This window comes from Mytilus californianus, unplaced genomic scaffold (genome assembly GCF_021869535.1).
Source record: "Mytilus californianus isolate M0D057914Y unplaced genomic scaffold, xbMytCali1.0.p SCAF_1, whole genome shotgun sequence".
In the NCBI taxonomy this organism is placed as follows: Eukaryota; Metazoa; Mollusca; class Bivalvia; order Mytilida; family Mytilidae; genus Mytilus; species Mytilus californianus.
Genome location: NW_026262581.1, coordinates 53,552,531 through 53,572,747, shown reverse-complemented (window position 1 = coordinate 53,572,747; position 20,217 = coordinate 53,552,531). Strand labels below are relative to the sequence as shown.

Here is a 20,217-nt window from a genome sequence, read left to right as displayed (position 1 = left end):
TATTCAGCGGGTGAATTCTTAGATTCTCCGTGTTAGCAAACTTGATAGTGTCTTATTTATCGTTTTCCGTCATCATTTGAAACGAAAGATCACAACTGATATATCCAGGGAAGAAAGAGATATTTGAAACGAATGATCGCAACTAATATATAGAGGGAAGGAAGAGATTATGTCATTTAAAAAATATGTAAAGAGTCAGTATCGCTGAAAATGAGGACGTCATAGATAAATGTTCCTCAGACTATAAAATGCACATGACAATTTTCGTTTCGTTTTATAACCACTAAATAAGAGATCGTCAGTCATAGACTGGTATTATAAATATGCGATTACTTTATAACAGACGTCCTCGATCGGATAACCTAAGGTTATACAGGGCTAACACCATATTTATGTATACTTCGTCTGAGTTTTATCCCTAAAATGTAATTTATGCAAATTTGCGTTAGTTTTGTTGTTTAGTGTGTTTGAACCTTGTTTCCGTGACATTGTGGCAACACCACCTGCACTGTGACCCGCGCCATAGACCACTCGACCAACTAGGCTATATAGAAATATAGCTTTCATTAGTCAAGTAACGCCTTTCCTCGTCGTATGTATGTATGTATGTATGTATGTATATGAACCGTTGGAAAAATGTTGGACGACTATGGTATTACTTCCCACTGATATAGCAGGAATATTTTGATAGTAAGATCTGAATCCAATTTAAAAATGGGTTAGTTAGAAGGGTTGAACAGGAATTTTAGAAAATTGAAAACCCCTAATATTATGCATACATAAAACAAAAATATATGGAGTGAGTTTCAAATGATATCTCAAGGCCATTCCCCCTTGTAAAGAATGATAACACTACAATTTAAAAAAAAAAGAATAAGGAAGATGACATTGGTTTATTGTGTTATTCATTGATATACAAATATATGTGGTTACTTATCCTAGATAAAAGAGAATTGAGTAGGGTAATTGGGTTCCAATTATCATAAACCAAATGGAGGTGATCTCCGGTAATTGTCTTCTACATTAATATACAAGGGACACGACTTCAGGGCATTTTGTTTACTCAAATGTAATTGAATAAATCGGAATGACTTAGTCATTTTATAAAACTCGTCCTATACATTCTAAACAAAGATGTTCAGTGTGTTCTACATTGGTATACAAAGGTATCTGACCTTCCTTGGGACACTGCCTTCGGCACTTATATGCAAAGGAAAGGGGGGGGGGGGGGTAAACATGCTAAGCAATCGTATACAAAGGAACTGGTATTGGATTTTTGTGTGTATTATATATGTATCATATTAGGAATGTATAATTTTTTTTTTGCTACTTTAAGACTATTTGTTTTTAACATTTTGTCAAGCCAAGGTTTTTTATATGAACAAAATACAGTATTTTACTGTCAAATGGACTGTTTTGCTGTTGACATAAAGTTACAATCTAAGGTTCAAGTTTTCAGACATCAATAAATTTGTCAAACTATCGTGGAGTTTTACGAAGCTTGGACAAACGCTTATTTTTTTGTATCAAAAGACAGTATCCAGAGTACAATTTGGTTTTCATTTTTCCGTATTCTACTTTTTTCAGTAACGGTTACATAAAGTATGTGATTACATTTTTTATGACATCAATAACTTTGTCAAAATTTCATAGAATTTTATGAACCTTTGCAAAAGCTCTACTATGATTAAAAGATACTGTATGGAAAAATTTGTTTTTCAATTTTCCTTATTTTACTGATGAATGAACTTAGTTTTTTTTTTTGCAGTTGACATTAAGATACAATCTGGGTAAAAGTTTGTTAGACATCAATGACTTTGTCAAAATTTCTTAGAATTTTATAAAACCTTGACATAAGCTTTGTTTTTTTTAAAATATTTTTACCTCGAGTATCACTGAAGAGATATTTATTGTCGAAATGCGCATTTGGTGCAGAAAAAAAGGTCCCGTTAATGTTATTCCAGATGTTTATTGATGATTAAAAGATGGAAAAAAATTTAAATTATATTATATCTTTTTTTCAATTTCTCAGCATTATACTAATTTGACTTAGTTTTCGGCAATCTACTTTACACTTTTACTCAGACTTTATGTTTTAGACATCGATAACTATAATTGTCATTTAACCTTCATTGAATGTTATGAAACTTGGACATAAGCTTCTTGAAGATCAAGAAATAGCATTTGAGATTTTTTTTAAATCATATAAATTACTGAAAAATTTACCTAGGTTTCGGCAGTCAAAATTACACCTTTACTCTGACAGCAGTAAAAGAAGACGAAACAAAGGGTTCCTTTACAAACGTTTCTTCCCTTCTCGCCCTTACCCTTTTGATTTTGCCATTTGATAAAGGACTTTCCGTTTTCAATTGTCCTTGGAGTTATCGGTATTTTTGTTACTTTACTTTTACCCCGATATACAAAGTATATGCCATGTTATGCTCATACCTATTTTCATACTTATATTTCAAACTTAGCGGTTATCATAATCAGCATTTTCAAACGGTTTATACCAATCTATGGATGACTATCCCTCGAATAATTGCTGGTTAAAACTGAAAGTAGAACTGCAATGTACAGTTAGTCTGAAAAAAACCCCATATCTCTACGGTGTAAACACTTTCTGCAGTACTTGAAGACCTGAGGTTATTGATGACCTTAGGTCTATTATTACTGCACACTTAAGAATTTGCGCAAATTTTCATTTTACCAATTTTGCCCTTTTCTTTATTAAGCAAAGCTTCGTGTCCGAGCGTACATGTTGGAATATTGCTTTAAAGAAGAAGTTAATGTATAATAGATAAGAATATATTGGTGTTCCTCATTCTCTCCCTGTTTTCTGTTTGACGATCATCTAATCAAGTGGTCGGTTCTCCAAATCGTCAAGCCTTTTCAAGAATTCCATCTCTTTATTGCATAGCTTGGCTATTTCTAAAACTGCAGTTTCTGTCTCTTCTTTATGCTGAATGAATTCGCTGTCAATTAGAAATAATTTCGTAGCATGACCATTCATATTGAGTCGTATCTGGCGTAGTACTTCCAATGCCTTCATAATTGGACAACAAAATCTTGGAGTTGTATTTTCAAGTTCTGAATGGATATTGTGATGTGATAACGATTGCGAAGCATTGAACTGACAGATACAATACATATTTGAGAATTCTTGGTTTGTAATTACCGATTTTGTTCTTTGAAAAGTCGTACTTGGAGAACATGAAAAACATGGCATAGCAACGTGTCTTTCGTGAAGGAGCGCGTGTTTGTTGATGTTTAAAAAATCCTGCAAAGTTGTTTTGGGTGGCGAAAGACAATCATACAAAAAAATGTCTTTGCAAAAATTTACAAGCAAAACTCTTTCAATTGTAGAATCTAGAACGTCCAAAGAAAGATTCGGTTCTGCTTTGCAACAACAAAAATTAATCTTACAATTCACGTTATGACTAGGAAAATCTACTGCCATTTTTATCGACCATTAAATTTACTTGTGATTCATTTATTACGCAATTTTGATTTGAAAAGGGAATTTGTCTGCTTAAGCACTGACAACATGGCTTCTTCTTAAAACATAAATGAAAGATGGCGTGCTGATTTGTGTTTATAAAGACCTCAAAAGTAATATGATTACGACGAAAGTACAGTTCTATAAGTGACACAACTGCATCTCTCGAATGATCCACAATACGAGTTGACTGTCTGTTAAAGTTCTCGCTTTCCTTTTGAGACATCATGTAAACATTTCAGATACGGATTATCTGAAATTAAATATATAAATGTACGGTTTTGTATAAATCATGTTACTTTTCGAAATTTCTAAGAATGACTGTCTACAACATTTGCGTATGAATAATAATCGCATGATATGATGTAATGAAGAAACCACGACGCTTTATACACGTATGCCTAATGTAAAAAGAGTGTTAAAGGAGAATGTTTAGAAAGTTACATTCAAATGTAGTTGTAGAACTGAACTCGGATATAAGCTTAGTCATGATGAAGATAAAGATATAGGCTACAGTGAGTTTTTTTTCGATAGAGATTAAAAAACACAAAAAAATGATTATTGGGGGTTGGAGTTGTGGTGGTGTTATAGTGGGGCACTTATTTAGTATAATAACAACCGAACACTTGGATGCTAATTTTCGGTAATCTTATTATTATTATTAAACCAAACAGTTTCTAAGAACTTCATATGGACGCTGACTTCCAGAAAACTTCAACCGCCTTCCTTTCCCTCTAAAAACGGTTTTGCATCCATATCGACAAACATCGGCCGAATTCGATCCTCTCTCCTACAAATTATAGGCGTAGCATGAATGGACGAATAGCAACGATAGATTGGTATTGCATCATTAGAATGTCCCAATTTTGGACGTTCTAATTGGTCAAACGTCATTCGGAAGGATGATGCCGCTGTGAAAAAAAAACAACAATAGTTTTATTTTGTAACAAGATAGTTTAATATAAGTGTATAAGTTAGTTTTATTTTAAGACTCTTTTTGATGTTTTATTGTGTTTTATCACAAACAACCTCAATTTGACTGGTGTATATTAAAAAAAACGAAATCGGTGACCCCAAGATTTTTTAACTTAATTAAAATGGACATTTATCAGGCAACAACATCGATTTAAAAAAAATCTATCGACTAGGCTTTTGAGAAAGAAGATAACTTTGAGTAATATGAAAATAAAAAGATGTGGTATGATTGCCAATGAAACAACTCTGCACCAGATACCAAATGGCGTAAATAATAGCAACTGTATGTCACATCACGACGAGCAAAACCTATACCGCATAGTACTTATCTAAAAAGGACATGACAAAATGTAAAACAATTCAAACCAGAAAACAAAAGGCTTGATTTGTATACAAAACAATTTGAAAAAAACACAAATATGATATAAAGCAACAAACGACAAACATAGAGTTACTGGCTCCTGGATTCGGACAGATATTGTAGGCAGGAACGTAAACATTGTTATAGCTTAATAAGTTTCAAGTAAAAATTTATAAACCTGGATATGGATTATATTTTCTGTCGTCGTTTTCTATTTTGAGTAATTGGATATTTTCTTGGCAATCAAATTCAACATTTTAATTTCATTTTGGTATCGTTTCAATAAAAAATTGTTTTCGCCTCGTAACTATTTCTAACACGAAATTAAACTCGAACTGTACTCGAAATTCAACTCGAACTACTCGAGATTCAACTCGAACTGTACTAGAAATTTAACTCGAAGTTAACCTCAAAGTGTGACTCGAATTGCAACTCGAACTCTAACTCGAAGCATAACTCGAACTTTGACTTCAACATCAAATCGAACTCTAACTCTAAGTCGAACATTAATTCAAACTCTAACTCGATGGTTAGCCACACTCCTTCCGAGTTTGTTTGTCCCTTTTTTATTTTCCACCCGCATTTAACTCTGATTCAAACTATGTCCTATAGATAAGTTCAATGCGTTTATAAAATGTCAGTCAAGTATTTGGAATCAACGACGACTCCGATTGTTTTAATAGAATCATATATAAGATATAAACTGTTTGTAGGTTCTTCAGAATGGAGCATATTTCATTAAATCACTGGTATTTTTTTTATGTAAGATTTCAATAATAATAATTTTAATAAAAAAAACAAGAGTGCACACGCTGAAATGTCTCGCCTGTTTTACTTCTCATTCCTTTCATGTTAGGAGTCTGTAATTTGAAGGTTTTACTACAATACATATAAACTTAACATTATCAAAGTTCTTGAAATAAGGTAACGGTCAGATAAACCATGCTAGACAGACATGTACACCTTACAATCATTCCATGCACCAAATATTGTGGTCCTACCGTTAATGCATGTAGTACCTAAGAACCAGATCAAACTACAAAATTTTAACATTGACCAATGAACCATGAAAATGAGGCCAAGGACATCGGAATCCTGCCAGACAGACATGTACACCTTACAATCATTCCATGCACCGAATATAGTTGATCTATTGATATCTGATAAACTAACAAAATTACGAAAATTTATCATTGACCAATGAACCATGAAAATGAGGTCAAGGGTGCCAGACAGACATGTACACCCTACAATCGTTCCATACACCAAATTTGAATGACATATTGCTTATATTATCTGAGAAATACACCAAATCACAAAAACTAAAAAATATCCAATGACCCATGAAAATGATGTCAAGGTAGATGACACCTGCAAATTGGACATGTGCACCTTACAATAATTGCATACACCAAATATATTAGACCTATTGCTTATAGTATCTGAGATATGGACTTGACCATGAAAATGAGGTCAGGTGAAAACTGTCTGACAGGCATGAGGACCTTGCAAGGTACCCCCCTACCAAATGTAGTTATCCTATTACTCATAACAAGAGAGAAATTATATAATGACCATTACAAAAAATCTAACTTGTTTTCAAGTAGTCACTGAAACCAGAAAAATGAGGTCAAGGACAATGGACATACGACAGATGGAAATTTCATGACATAAGGCATTCATATACAAAGTATGAAGCATGCAGGTCTTCTACTTTCTGAAATATTAAGCATTTAAGTAATAGTTAACACCGCCGCCTCTGGATCACTATCCCTATGTCTCTCTTTTTGCAAAAACGGATTGCATTTAATACTCATGTAAATAATTCCAAGGTGCGAAATAAACTTATCGGTTTTGAACATTATTTGTGCATTTGCTTTCACTAGAATGTAAAGATAATTATTTACCAAGTATTTTCGCACATAATTTCAACAGCCGAGCATAAGTTTAATACAATATGTATGCACCTGTCAAATCCTGGATGTAGATTCCAACATTCGCAATCCGAGTGGATTCTACACAAGGAATTCGGAAACTTGAGGAAATAATTTTAAACATTTTACCATAATGGTTGTAAATCTTACCCCCTGGAATCTCCCATTATGTCACATTTTATTCCCATCCCTGGGTAATCATAACTCTGAATGATAATATTATGCCATCACCGTTTTATGAAGTTTTATCTTTTTCAAAACTTCTTTTTACAACCGGACATGTTATATCAGACTGTCTGTCATTTTAACGACATACAGTTTTCCGTAGTCCTCATTTTTGCCTTTACCACATCCAATTGATAAATATCCTTCACGGTCAAAGCATACACTACAAGGCCTGGTGATGCCCAAGTCTTTGAAAATGAACTGCAGTCCAAGTAAATCTCCTTTCTAATTTAGTACATGTACTGCATTGTTATCACTTGGCGTAATAGTAATTCCCTCTGGTCGAAATGTCTATGAATCCTTTTGCCCGTATTAGGTAAACTTTAAGCGACCATTTCCATCTACAGCTACTATTCTACCGTTGTGGTCACTGTCAAGTTTATCAATAACATAGACATTTTTAGAATCAGTGTGGATGCGTGCTACACAACTGAATAGTTTATTCCCTTTTTTGTCGAATTCTACTGTAACTTTCCGTTGATAATATAAACCGAGAATTATAACTTGTCTGACTGAAAAGTCGTGAACTGGAAACGGTAGTCCTGGTTCTCGTAATCCACCTATAACTTCATTACCTTTGTTTACGTGTATGGCCAATAACGTCATTGGACAAGTATCTAAAAAACAGTCTTGACTTCACCCGCAGGTGATAAAAATGGCATCTTGTGGTCACGATATTCAATTAAAAGTATTTCACCGTCTTTATTTATTGCAAAGTCAAATATTTTTCTCTTCAACGTCTGCAATATCTTTATTGATGATATAAAGTTTTCCTTTTAACAGTTGATGCATTTCAGACGTTGGACCGTTATAGCTGAAGTAAAGTAAATCGTCATTTGAGGAAAGTAAAGTATGAACAGCATGCAGAGTCGTTGAGTATGAATTGAAAACTGATGAAATAACTGTTGACGTTACCTCCTGGGAACCTAGTGATGGTTTGTTGATGTCCTGAATGGAGACAACGTCATGATCTTGTGTATATTGAAGTCCTTGGTGGACAGTTACTTTACAGGAGTTACACATGCGAATATTGCAATCTTCACATTTCCATTTAATTTCTTTTCCTTTACAGAAATAACACGAAACTGGCACTTGAGCTTTTCTTATTCTTGCGGATTCCATTGATGTGTCACGGAATAGAAGTTCCTTTATAATACAAGTTCCAAATGGAAACATTATTCTGGAATAATATTTCCACTGGAATAAATATTACAGTAAATGTTTCTAACGGAATAAATGGTATGGAATATTTGTTCCAACAGGAACAAATATTATGACATTGTTTATAACAAAGTTTCCAGTGGAACTTCTGTTAGGCGGAACCAATATACGTTGACAGATGTCGCTATTTCTACAATTAAACAATGCAACAAAACGTCACCTGTACGACTTTCTTATTCGTTGTTAATAGATAAATAGTGTCAAAGATTAATACTTAGCTATCATGCAATGTAATACCTTTTAACGTTTGGTGTTCCCACGTTCTATAGATAAAATATGATGTTTAATATAAATTCTCAAGACCAGTGCAACGATACCGATAAAGTCTCAAGACTAGTGCAACGATACCGATAAAGTCTCAAGACTAGTACAACGATACCGATAAAGTCTCAAGTCCAGTGCAACGAAACTGATAAAGTCTCAAGACCGATAAAGTCTCAAGACTTGTACAACGATACCGATAAAGTCTCAAGACCAGTTCGACAAAGTCTAATGTCCAGTCCAACGATACCGATAAAGTATCAAGACTAGTGCACCGATACCGATAAAATCACAAGTCCAGTTCGACAAGGTTTCAAGTCCAGTGCAACGATACCGATAAAGTATCAAGACTAGTACAACGATACCGATAAAGTCTCAAGTCCAGTGCAACGATACCGATAAAGTCTCAAAACTAGTACAACGATACCGATAAAGTCTCAAGACTTGTACAACGATACCGATAAAGTCTCAAGACCAGTTCGAAAAAGTCTAATGCCCAGTCCAGCGATACCGATAAAGTATCAAGACTAGTGCAACGATACCGAAAAAATCTCAAGACCAGTGCAACGATACCGATAAAGTCTCAAGACTAGTGCAACGATACCGCTAAAGTCTCAAGAACAGTTCGACAAAGTCTCAAGTCCAGTGCAACGATACCGATAAAGTCTCAAGACTATTGCAACGAAACCGATAAAATCTCAAGACCAGTGCAACGATACCGATAAAGTCTCAAGACTTGTGCAACGATACCGCTAAAGTCTCAAGACCAGTTCTACAAAGTCTCAAGTCCAGTGCAACGATACCGATAAAGTCTTAAGACTAATGCAACGATACCGATAAAGTATCAAGACCAGTGCAACGATACCGATAAAGTCTCAAGACCAGTTCGACAAAGTCTAAAGTCCAGTGCAACGATACCGACAAAGTTTCAAGACTATTACAACGATAGTTCGACAAAGTCTCAAGTCCAGTTCAACGATACCGATAAAGTCTCAAGACTAGTGCAACGATACCGATAAAGTTTCAAGACAAGTGCAACGATACCGATAAAGTATCAAGACCAGTCCGACAAAGTCTAAAGACCAGTGCAACGATACCGATAAAGTCTCAAGACTAGTGCATCGATAACGATAAAGTCTCAAGACTAGTGCAACGATACCGATAAAGTCTCAAAACCAGTGCAACGATACCGATAAAGTGTCAAGACTTAATCAACGATACCGCTAAAGTTTCAATACAAGTTCGACAAAGTCTCAAGTCCAGTGCAACGATACCGATAAAGTCTCAAGACTAGTGCAAAGATACCGATAAAATCGCAAGACCAGTGCAATGATACCGATAAAGTCTCAAGACTTGTGTAACGATACCGCTAAAGTCTCAAGACCAGTTCGACAAAGTCTCAAGTCCAGTGCAACGATACCGATAAAATTTCAAGACTAGTGCAACGATACCGATAAAGTCTCAAGACTTGTGCAACGATACCGCTAAAGTCTCAATACCAGTTCGACAAAGTCTCAAGTCCAGTGCAACGATACCGACAAAGTCTTAAGACCAGTGCAACGATACCGATAAAGTCTCAAGACTAGTGCAAAGATAAGGATAAAGTCTCAAGACTAGTGCAACGATACCGATAAAGTCTCTCAAGACTAGTGCAACGATATTAATAAAGTCTCAAGACTAGTGCAACGATACTAATAAAATCTCAAAACTAGTGCAATGATATTAATAAAGTCTCAAGACTAGTGCAACGATACCGTTAAAGAGAAAAACAAAATTTATAACCGCATCAAAATTATGAAGTATTCACATTAAAAAAATATTCACCGTCAAATATTTAAAAATTTAGTTAAAAATACCATAGAAATCCCATTATGCATTTAAAATCCAAACTGGCTGTGGTCTATTAGTGATGTTCTATCTAACCACTTGCAATATGTGTAACATTCTAATGGTAACATGGACAACAAATCACAATACGTATGCATGCTCTGTATAACCTCATTTCCCGAGGGGCATGACAATGAGTCTTAATTTTAGGCTTCAAACGCGTGCTTTTGTGAAAAAAAGAAAATACCAATAGAAGGTAGAAATCTTGTAGGTAAATTTAGAAAAATGCTTCGGACGCACGAAATTAATAAAGTGTTGTATTCATTTAGGAGAATGTGGGAAAACTAGTACTCTTATATACTTTGTATTAGGTTGACTTTTGCGTACCCGTGTCAGGTGTAGGCAGTCATCTTTTGAACGCTGTTTTTGGATTTAGGCGTATAATACATTGCTGAGTTTGAATAACTACAGCTCGTACATTTACGATAAAAATTTTAAACACATGGAAATATTTGTATAAGAAAAATTGACAAAGCTCCGATTTTTTGTAAATTTTCTTAAAGTAAAATGATGGTACTATGAATACTATGAACAAACTCAATATGAAGATGATCATACTATCCTTTGACTTCAATTTCAGAATCATGAAGTACTTCTATCTCGCATAACTTTCTTGTTCTGGTTTTTATTATAAAAGTATCAAATTGAGAAAATAGTAGTATTGTCGCCAATGAAAGAACCAATCTAAGTTAAATCTAGATCTCTGATTTTTTTATCCTCATATATACGAGCAGGCGAGTTAATATAGATATGAATTTTAATTGGATTGAGGAACTGCCTATCCTCAAACATCTTCTACGTATAATTTCTCCAGAAGAATTTACTGGCTGAATAGTTTTTCCAAAGTTTTCCAAATTTATAATGATTGCCCCGGATATAACATACGGACATTTCTGAAAACAATTGTGTTATTTAATGTTTTGATACCTAAAGTCGTGAAAGGAGTCTATTGTTGCAGGGATTTTCTAGTTTACATGTACGTTGTTGTTCATATTAAAATTGCCATACTCCGTCATTGATATATGCATTAAAAGATATTACGCATAATATTGCTTTTCTTTGAGAGCTAGAAAGTGAGATAAAAAGGAATGAAACTAGGATTATTAACCTTGACCCTTTTCGGAATTTGCTAGAATAAATCCAATATAACAAATAAATGCAAAAAAAATGTAATTTCAGTCCCTGTTATTAAATAACAGAATAAGTCATTGAAAAAAATCTTTTGACGTAAACATTTCAAAATTAACTTTTTAGCATACATTATTTGTAAGAAGTCATCAGTTATGTCCTGTTTTGACACTTACACTTTGTTTATAAATATTTACCCTTGAAAATATGTCAGAAATAAAATAACTATTGTTAATCATAAAACTATGCAAGCGACACACTTGTGTCATAAGTGTCTTTTTGATATATATAACCCCAATTTTGAACTTCTGATATTATTGTCGGAAAGATAAGAACACGAAGTGGCCAAATTTGACATCAATTGAAGTGACGTGGTTATTGCTAACCAGAATTTGTACATACTAATGAGTTTGATTTATTTACATTTTTTTCAGATTAACCCTTAAGTGATGTGTTTCTCTTCATCCCTTCCATTTCTCTTTGTAATTAATGTAAGGGATTAGTTGACTTGGTCAGATGATGTAGCTCGTTAAGTATGTCAAGAGATTTGTGGTTTCTGATTTGTATATAAAGTCGGAAATACAAGCTAGGGTCACTTAAGTTTTCTTTTGTCTTCAATAATCTACAAAATGAAAAACTTGTTTGTTCTTTTGTTGGTCGTTCTGGTAGCTACAGTCACTGCTAAAAAGGGATGGAAACTCCGACAGCGACAACGTGAGTATCAAGTTTCAAGTTTAACAAGCATTTCAATAAGTTTAACAGGCATTTCAATAAGTTTAACAAGCATTTCAATAAGTTTAACAAGCATTTCAATTACCGGAATTACTACATTGTGCACAAAGTAACGATTAGTTAAAATAACTCAACATCAAAAACAGCTGACCTTAAAAATATATAAAATAAAACACCATTATTAAAGAAAATGTTTAATCTAATTTTACAAATGAACAATTAAAATAACAATTTATAAATTTGGAGCGTCTGTGCCGCTTTTCAATATTAACGCACAAACCCAAAGGCGTATAACAACATGAATACATAAAAAGCTGCATGACCAAAAGGGGAATACAAAGAATGGTTAAATGTATTTAAGGTCAACCTTGCTGGAGAGAGTTGGGACATTTGCTTCTTTATAGTTTCTAAATTAATGTAGAATTTAAGAAAAGTAAGTAATACATTATGTCAGTACCGAAGAACTCCAATAAGAATCATTTTATGCAAAAAGATATAAAATATAACAATATATTTTGAATTATTATAAAGGATAACCATTGAATATATAATGTATCAAAATATTAGTAATTAAACAAAATAAGACTTTTGTTTACCTTAAGTTTTTATTTGAATCCTTAAATATGAACAAAACAACTTTTCAGGGTGCAAATATGATAAAGGTGTCTGGAGTGAATGTGACACAACAACAAATACCGTCAGCAGAGTTTTGAATCTAAAATCCGGCGAGGAAGGATGCCAACAGACACTGAACCAAAGTATAACATGCGATAGGTTTGAAAGGCTACAAGCATGGAAAGTAAAAAAGAGGAAAGTAGAAGAGAACGGCAGGGAATGAAACAACAAAGAAAAGACCAAAAACAAGAGATGAAAAAGAATAAAAAGCTTGTAAAAATGCAACTTAAAAGTAGGTAAATATATGGAAGTATAAAACTTTTATCTTACTCAAACTGTATTGTTACTTTTGAAAATAATCTAAACCTGGGCTTTCTGACGCAGGTATTGGCTACTACAAAAAATTGCTTCCCAATAAATTGAGCTTTATAATTCATTTCGTTTAACGTAAGTATTGTATAGACACATTTGAAATACATTGTAAAAATAAGTAATTAAAAGTAATTAAGCAAAATAAAAAAATATCTTACGAACCCTCTTATCTTTGAAGAATCCAATTTCTACTTCATTTAATCCAAGTAAAAGTAACTCTCTGTTAAATATAAGTAATGCTGAAATTTTTCATCTGACTATTCAATCCCTGTTAGCTTTAACACGATTTGTTAATATAATGCATATAGTTGGAACTGTTTGTTTGTTTTCATTTTAATTATCTATAGTTCTACATGGATTTATTTCTTAAAAATTTGTGGCAAGGTTTTCCGTGATATTGGGAACAAAACATGATGGAAAAATAAAGGACACCCACTTCGTTTTGCCACTATAGCAACCTCAGTCTCGTGTTTTTTTTTCCAAAATAGAATTTATTTGGTTGTTATTTCAAGATACAAATATTCCATAAGCATTGAAGTCAGAACCAGAATATTTTATTGAGAAATATTATTTTTATATGACAAGTGTATTATAACTCAACTTCTGTGATAAGAATGACTCGTCCATTTGATTGTGCGGGATGCATAAATACCTAGCCACGTTCGGTCGGAAAGAGAACGTTCAGTCCAATGCCTAATGAAAAAACCGAAATAGACACTCACATTAAAGGACCCTTAAAAAACTGTTTGATTGGTACGTAGATGGTCTCAAAATGTCTTCCACTATCAAACATACTCTCTTTTGCCGTCTCGTCCTTCATTCTAGTAGACCCATTTTGCAGAATCTTTTCCCTTCGAATTATTGTTAATTTCTGCTCCTCCTGGAAATGCATGAGACATTAGACACTGGACTACAAGAAAAAAACATCAATCATTATCATATTAAGAGCTTGTCTCACAGAAAACCATGCAAAATTCAAAAAATCGTCAAGGTCGATGGTAAAAACTTGTCTGGTCAATTTAGATTTTTAAGACGTAAGGTACATAAGAAATAAAAAAATCCATATTAGACGCCTCTAATTTGCGCTTGATTTAGTAACAGCCTAATTTGCATATTTGACTGAAATGGCTTGAATTTTTACATACCCATGTCTGATGAAGATGGAAGTGTTCCTCGTGTTGATGGCACCGGATCAAGTGGTCTCTGTTTGCCTTTTTTAATTTTTTGGTTGGTCCTGGCTGATGTAAAACCTTTCTCGGAGCATTACGAGGCCTCTTCGGTGGTTTCATATCTAAATAATAGAATATGACATGCGAAAACACCGCACAAAAAAAACTAATTGCTTCCTGTATAGACCTGTTTTCCCTATTGAAAACAAGAGGCTCTCAAGAGCCTGAATCGCTCACCTGTAATTTTTTGCTTAAATCTTTCATCAATAATTATTTTTGCTTTATATATTAATGAGTTGCTTAAAAATGCCATTTAAATGTTCTTTGTATATGTCATATTTTCTTCAAAAGCCAAAAAATGCATTTTACCCCTATGTTCCATTTTAGCCATAGTGGCTATGTTTCTTGACGTACAAGGAAATAAAACACAAAGTTTATACAAGATACTCTGAAACTCATTCAGCCCAACTTTGGCTGAAATGGATTCAGCAGTTTCATAGAAGATTGTTTAAAGTAAGCAAACTAGATTAGATGAACAAATTGTGAAAAATTGTCTTTAAAGGACAATAACTGCTTTAGGGGTCAATTGACAATTTTGGTCATAAAAAAAATATTTGTAGATCTTACTTTGCTGAACATTTTTGCTGTTTACAGTTTGTCTTTATCTTTAATTATATTTGAGATAATAACCGAAAACTGCAAAATTTCCTTAAAATCATCAATTCAGGGTTAATTACCTAAAAATCAGATACCCGATTTGGCTGATAATTTCAGGGCAGGTAGACCTTGACCTAATGAATACTCTAACTTCTTGTCTGATTTGCTCTAAATGCTTTAGTTTTTGAGATATATGTCAAAAACTGTATTTTACCCTATGTTCTATTTTCAGCCATGGCGGCTATGTTTTCTGAGGAAACAGAAAATAAAACACAAACTTTATTCTAGATAACCCAAGAATCATTCAGCTTAAGTTTAGTTTAATTTGGTTCAGTAGTTTCAGAGGAGAAGATTTTTTAAAGTTTGAAAACATGATAAACAAATTGTGTAAAATTGTCCTTAAGGGTCAATTGACAATTTTGGTCTTATAACTTATTTGTAGATCTTACCTTGCTGAAAATTTTTGCTGTATACAGTTTATCTTTATTTATAATAATATTCAAGATAACCAAAAACTGCAAAATTTCATTAAAATTACCAATTCAGGGGCAATTACCTAAAAATCAGATACCCGATTTGGCTGATAATTACAGGGCAGGTAGACCCTTGACCTAATGAATACTTGAACTTCTTGTCTGATTTGCTCTAAATTTTTTAGTTTTTGAGATATAAGTCAAAAACTGTATTTTACCCTATGTTCTATTTTCAGCCATGGCGGCCATGTTTTCTGAGGAAACAGAAAATAAACCACAAACTTTATTCTAGATAACCTAAGAATCATTCAGCTTAAGTTTAGTTTAATTTAGTTAAGTAGTTTCAGAGGAGAAGATTTTTTAAAGTTTGAAAACATGATGAACAAATTGTGTAAAATTGTCCTTAAAGGGCAATTACTCATTAAGGGGTCAATTGACAATTTTGGTCTTATAACTTATTTGTAGATCTTACCTTGCTGAAAATTTTTGCTGTATACAGTTTATCTTTATTTATAATAATATTCAAGATAACCAAAAACTGCAAAATTTCATTAAAATTACCAATTCAGGGGCAATTACCTAAAAATCAGATACCCGATTTGGCTGATAATTACAGGGCAGGTAGACCCTTGACCTAATGAATACTTGAACTTCTTGTCTGATTTGCTCTAAATTTTTTAGTTTTTGAGATATAAGTCAAAAACTGTATTTTACCCTATGTTCTATTTTCAGCCATGGCGGCCATGTTTTCTGAGGAAACAGAAAATAAACCACAAACTTTATTCTAGATAACCTAAGAATCATTCAGCTTAAGTTTAGTTTAATTTAGTTAAGTAGTTTCAGAGGAGAAGATTTTTTAAAGTTTGAAAACATGATGAACAAATTGTGTAAAATTGTCCTTAAAGGGCAATTACTCATTAAGGGGTCAATTGACAATTTTGGTCTTAAAACTTATTTGTAGATCTTACTTTGCTGAACATTTTTGCTGTATACAGTTTATCTTTAATTATAATAATATTCAAGATAACCAAAAACTGCAAAATTTCCTTAAAATTACCAATGTAGTTGCAGCAATCCAACAATGGGTTGTTAGATTCATCTGAATTGTTAACATTCCAGGGCTGATAGAACTTGACCTAATGAACATTTTTACCTTGTCAGATTTGCTCTAAATTTTTTAGTTTTTGAGATATAAGTCAAAAACTGTATTTTACCCTATGTTCTATTTTCAGCCATGGCGGCCATGTTTTCTGAGGAAACAGAAAATAAAACACAATCTTTATTCTAGATACCCTAAGGATCATTTAGCTAAAGTTTGGTTGGAATTAGTTCAGTAGTTTCAGAGGAGAAGATTTTTAAAAGTTAGAAAACATAAACAAATTGTGTAAAATTGTCCTTAAAGGGCAATAACTCCTTAAGGGGTCAATTGACAATTTTAGTCATATAAAACTTATTTGTAGATCTCACTTTGCTGGACATATTTTCTGTTTACAGTTTATCTTTATCTATAATAATATTCAAGGTAATAACCAGAAACTGCAAAATTTCCTTATAATTACCAATTTAGTGGCAGTAACCCAACAATGGGTTGTTAGATTCATCTGAAAATTTAAGGGCTGATAGAACTTGACCTAATGAACATGTTTACCCATGTCAGACTTGCTCTAAATGCTTTAGTTTTTGAGATATAAACCAAAAACTGCATTTTACCCATATGTTCTATTTTTAGCCATGGCGGCCATGTTTTTTTGACGAAACAGAAAATAAAACACAAACTTTATTCAAGATAGCCTAAGGATCATTCAGCTTAAGTTTGGTTGGAATTGGTTCAGTAGTTTCAGAGAAGATGTTTGAAATAGTTTACACCGGACGGACGACGACGACGGACGCCAAGTGATGGCAAAAGCTCACGGTTCCTCCGGAACGGAGAGCTAAAAATGAATTTTGTCGAATAAATGATACAAGGATTTGTTTCTCGCTGATCTGTACATGGATAAATCGGTGCAAAAATATTTTGGAATTTGGAATTTCTGAACTTACCTTCATCAAGAATACATTTGAGAGCCGGGGATTTATGGATAATTGACGAGCTATGGTTAAATGGGAAACTTTAGATATCAGTAATTCGTTTTTTAAAATGTATGAATGATACAATTGATTTGAATAGTACGTTAGCCATACACACATACTGTCAAGTTACTTTGTCAAAGACAAATGATTTATTAATTTGTAGTATTATTAATAATATGACGATTATTTTTCTAAAGAATGTCGCTATGACCACAGTGACTGGAGTATATGTGATCAAGCAACAAATACAGTAACCAGAAATTTTACTTTGAGAGAAGGAGAACAGGATTGTGAACAATCACATACGATCACCATAACTTGTGACAAATTTAACAGAATACAGGCATGGAAAGCAAAGAAAATGGACCGTAAACAGAAAAGAAAGGACGAAAAACTGCAAATGAAGCAAGAAAGAAAAAAGAAAAGAAAGCTTGTCAAAGAACAAAGACTTAGTATGTATTGATTTCTAGATTCAATTCACTATTGTTGTTCATTCGGTATTATCAATCTGAGATGTTCTGCTGCTAGCTTTATATCATACAAATAAAGGTTTAAAATACACTTAAAATAAAAATTCGAATTTTCAGGCGCGCACCAGATGAAAGTTATTTTAACATAATGATGTGCGTATGGAAAGCACAAAAGTTTTGGAAGGGCTTTGCTAGTTTCAGGGGGATATGTTTGTTATTTTTAAGGTTTTTTGTTTTGTTTTAAAAAAAAATGTACTTGGATATTCAAATTGCTTTCTTGTTAAATACATTAATTCCTTTGTTTTATTTGTATCACAATTTACTCCAGAATGCAAGTACGACAAGGAAAACTGGAGTGAATGTGATAAAACAACATACACAGTAACCAGAGTTTTGACATTAAGGGATGGAGAAGAAGAAGAATGCGAGCCAACAGTAATTGTTACCATTTCATGTAGAAAGTTTGAGCGTATTCAACACTGGAAAGCAAGAAAAATAGAGCGCAAGAATGACAAGAAGGAGAAGAAAATGTTTATTAAAGAACAGAAAAATATTTGGAAAGAAAATAAAAAGATAGTCAAAGAACAGCGTAGACGTGAGTAAATAAATGACCAAACCCAAACATAACAAAAGTAAACTTAAAATCATAACAATTAGGAACTTTCCGTAACAAACAAGCATAAGTGGATTCCAAATTACAAATACAATATATGCTAATGATTGAAAGGGTTATTTTATAGGTATACGATGTACGTCAATGTGATGTAACGGACAAAATAAACCTATAGGTCAACATACAGTCTTTAACAATGGACAGATGTCTTTTCAATATGTCAAGCTCTTTATCATATCGTAGTTTGAAAAATGACGTTTAGTTTAGTTATTCGTAAGTAAATAGAATGCTGTTTAATTTCATATTATCATGAATTTTACCTTTTTAGCTTGAAGGGTATTCCATCTTAATGATTTCCCGCGTTGTTATACATAAAAAAGATTTACTTCTCATACCGCATTTGAAAAAGGTTTTCGGAACGAATCTTAATCAGCAACACTTTTCTCTTAGTTGTTGGTTTCCGATGCATACACGGACATATACCTATATATTCAAAGACAGGCAATAAAGAACCCCCTTTGTATACTTTTGTATTGTATATTATGAATATAGTATATTGAAATATTCGTTTTCAGTCGGATGCAGTTTTGATGTTACCTTCAGTGAATGTGATCCTATATCCAACATGGTTACAAAATCGTACATACCAACAACAGATGACAATTCATGTGAAAACAGGTCATTTAAATATTCATGTGATTTGCATGAAAGATTAATGGAAAAGAAGAGAAAACGTCAAGACAAAAGAGCTAACAGAAAAATTTACAGGAAGGAGTTTAGGCAGCAGAGGCTTCGGATTTGAACTAAAGACTATAAAGTATGATCAAGAATAATTCCAATTTTCATCATGACTACAATGTATTACGACTGAGAGATATGGTTCAATCCTGCGCCAAATTATTTTCTAAACATATTAAAGTTACAGAAAAAAAGCTGTCTGGGCAGTTCTGTGGTTCCTTCCAACTTTTGTTGGATAATTTTTAGAAATCTAGAGAAACTGAAGAAAACACCCATTTTCCGTTGCTATTTTTAAATCATGACTTACTTTTTAATAAATATGGTACAAAAGCTGTTTCATAGGCTATCTGTTCTATCGCAATTGGCTAATTCATAAGCAACAGTTTTATCACCGTAGTACTGTGATAGTAGATAATGTTTTATTGTACTACGTCTATGTTTAGTCGAAATTCTAAATAAACATACATCATTTTCACCAGGAACTCGCACACAATTCTTAAGAAGATACTATAAATTTTAAAGATGATACAATGTTTATGAAACAACAGTTTCATGATACAATGGAAGATAATATGTGTCCACCAAGTCTCGTAGATGAAATATGTATGGAGAAAAGTAGTAAATGAACTTGCGACATGTACATTGCTTATCTATATCTGAAAGGTTGGGGTTGGTGGAGATATCTGAAACATTTCGATGTCTTTATATTCGTTAGTAGGTATTCCAGGTGCGGATCCAGGATGTTGAAAAGGGATGGGGGTTGACAAAACAATTAAATGTTAAACAACTGTTAAGCAAATAGTAACAGTATGTCCCA

At 33.1% G+C, this 20,217-nt stretch overlaps 1 protein-coding gene across 1 annotated transcript; it reads left to right on the top strand.

Moving 5' to 3' along the window:
- The first annotated feature begins 11,968 nt into the window (after positions 1-11,968).
- Positions 11,969-19,736, top strand: LOC127721456 (golgin subfamily A member 6-like protein 2). The gene is made up of 5 exons (XM_052228204.1): positions 11,969-12,205; positions 12,868-13,130; positions 17,777-18,031; positions 18,378-18,644; positions 19,238-19,736. Exons 2-5 carry the CDS (start codon positions 13,016-13,018, stop codon positions 19,462-19,464), a joined length of 864 nt encoding a protein of 287 aa, XP_052084164.1. The 5' UTR covers positions 11,969-12,205; positions 12,868-13,015; the 3' UTR covers positions 19,465-19,736.
- Positions 19,737-20,217: the final 481 nt, after the last annotated feature.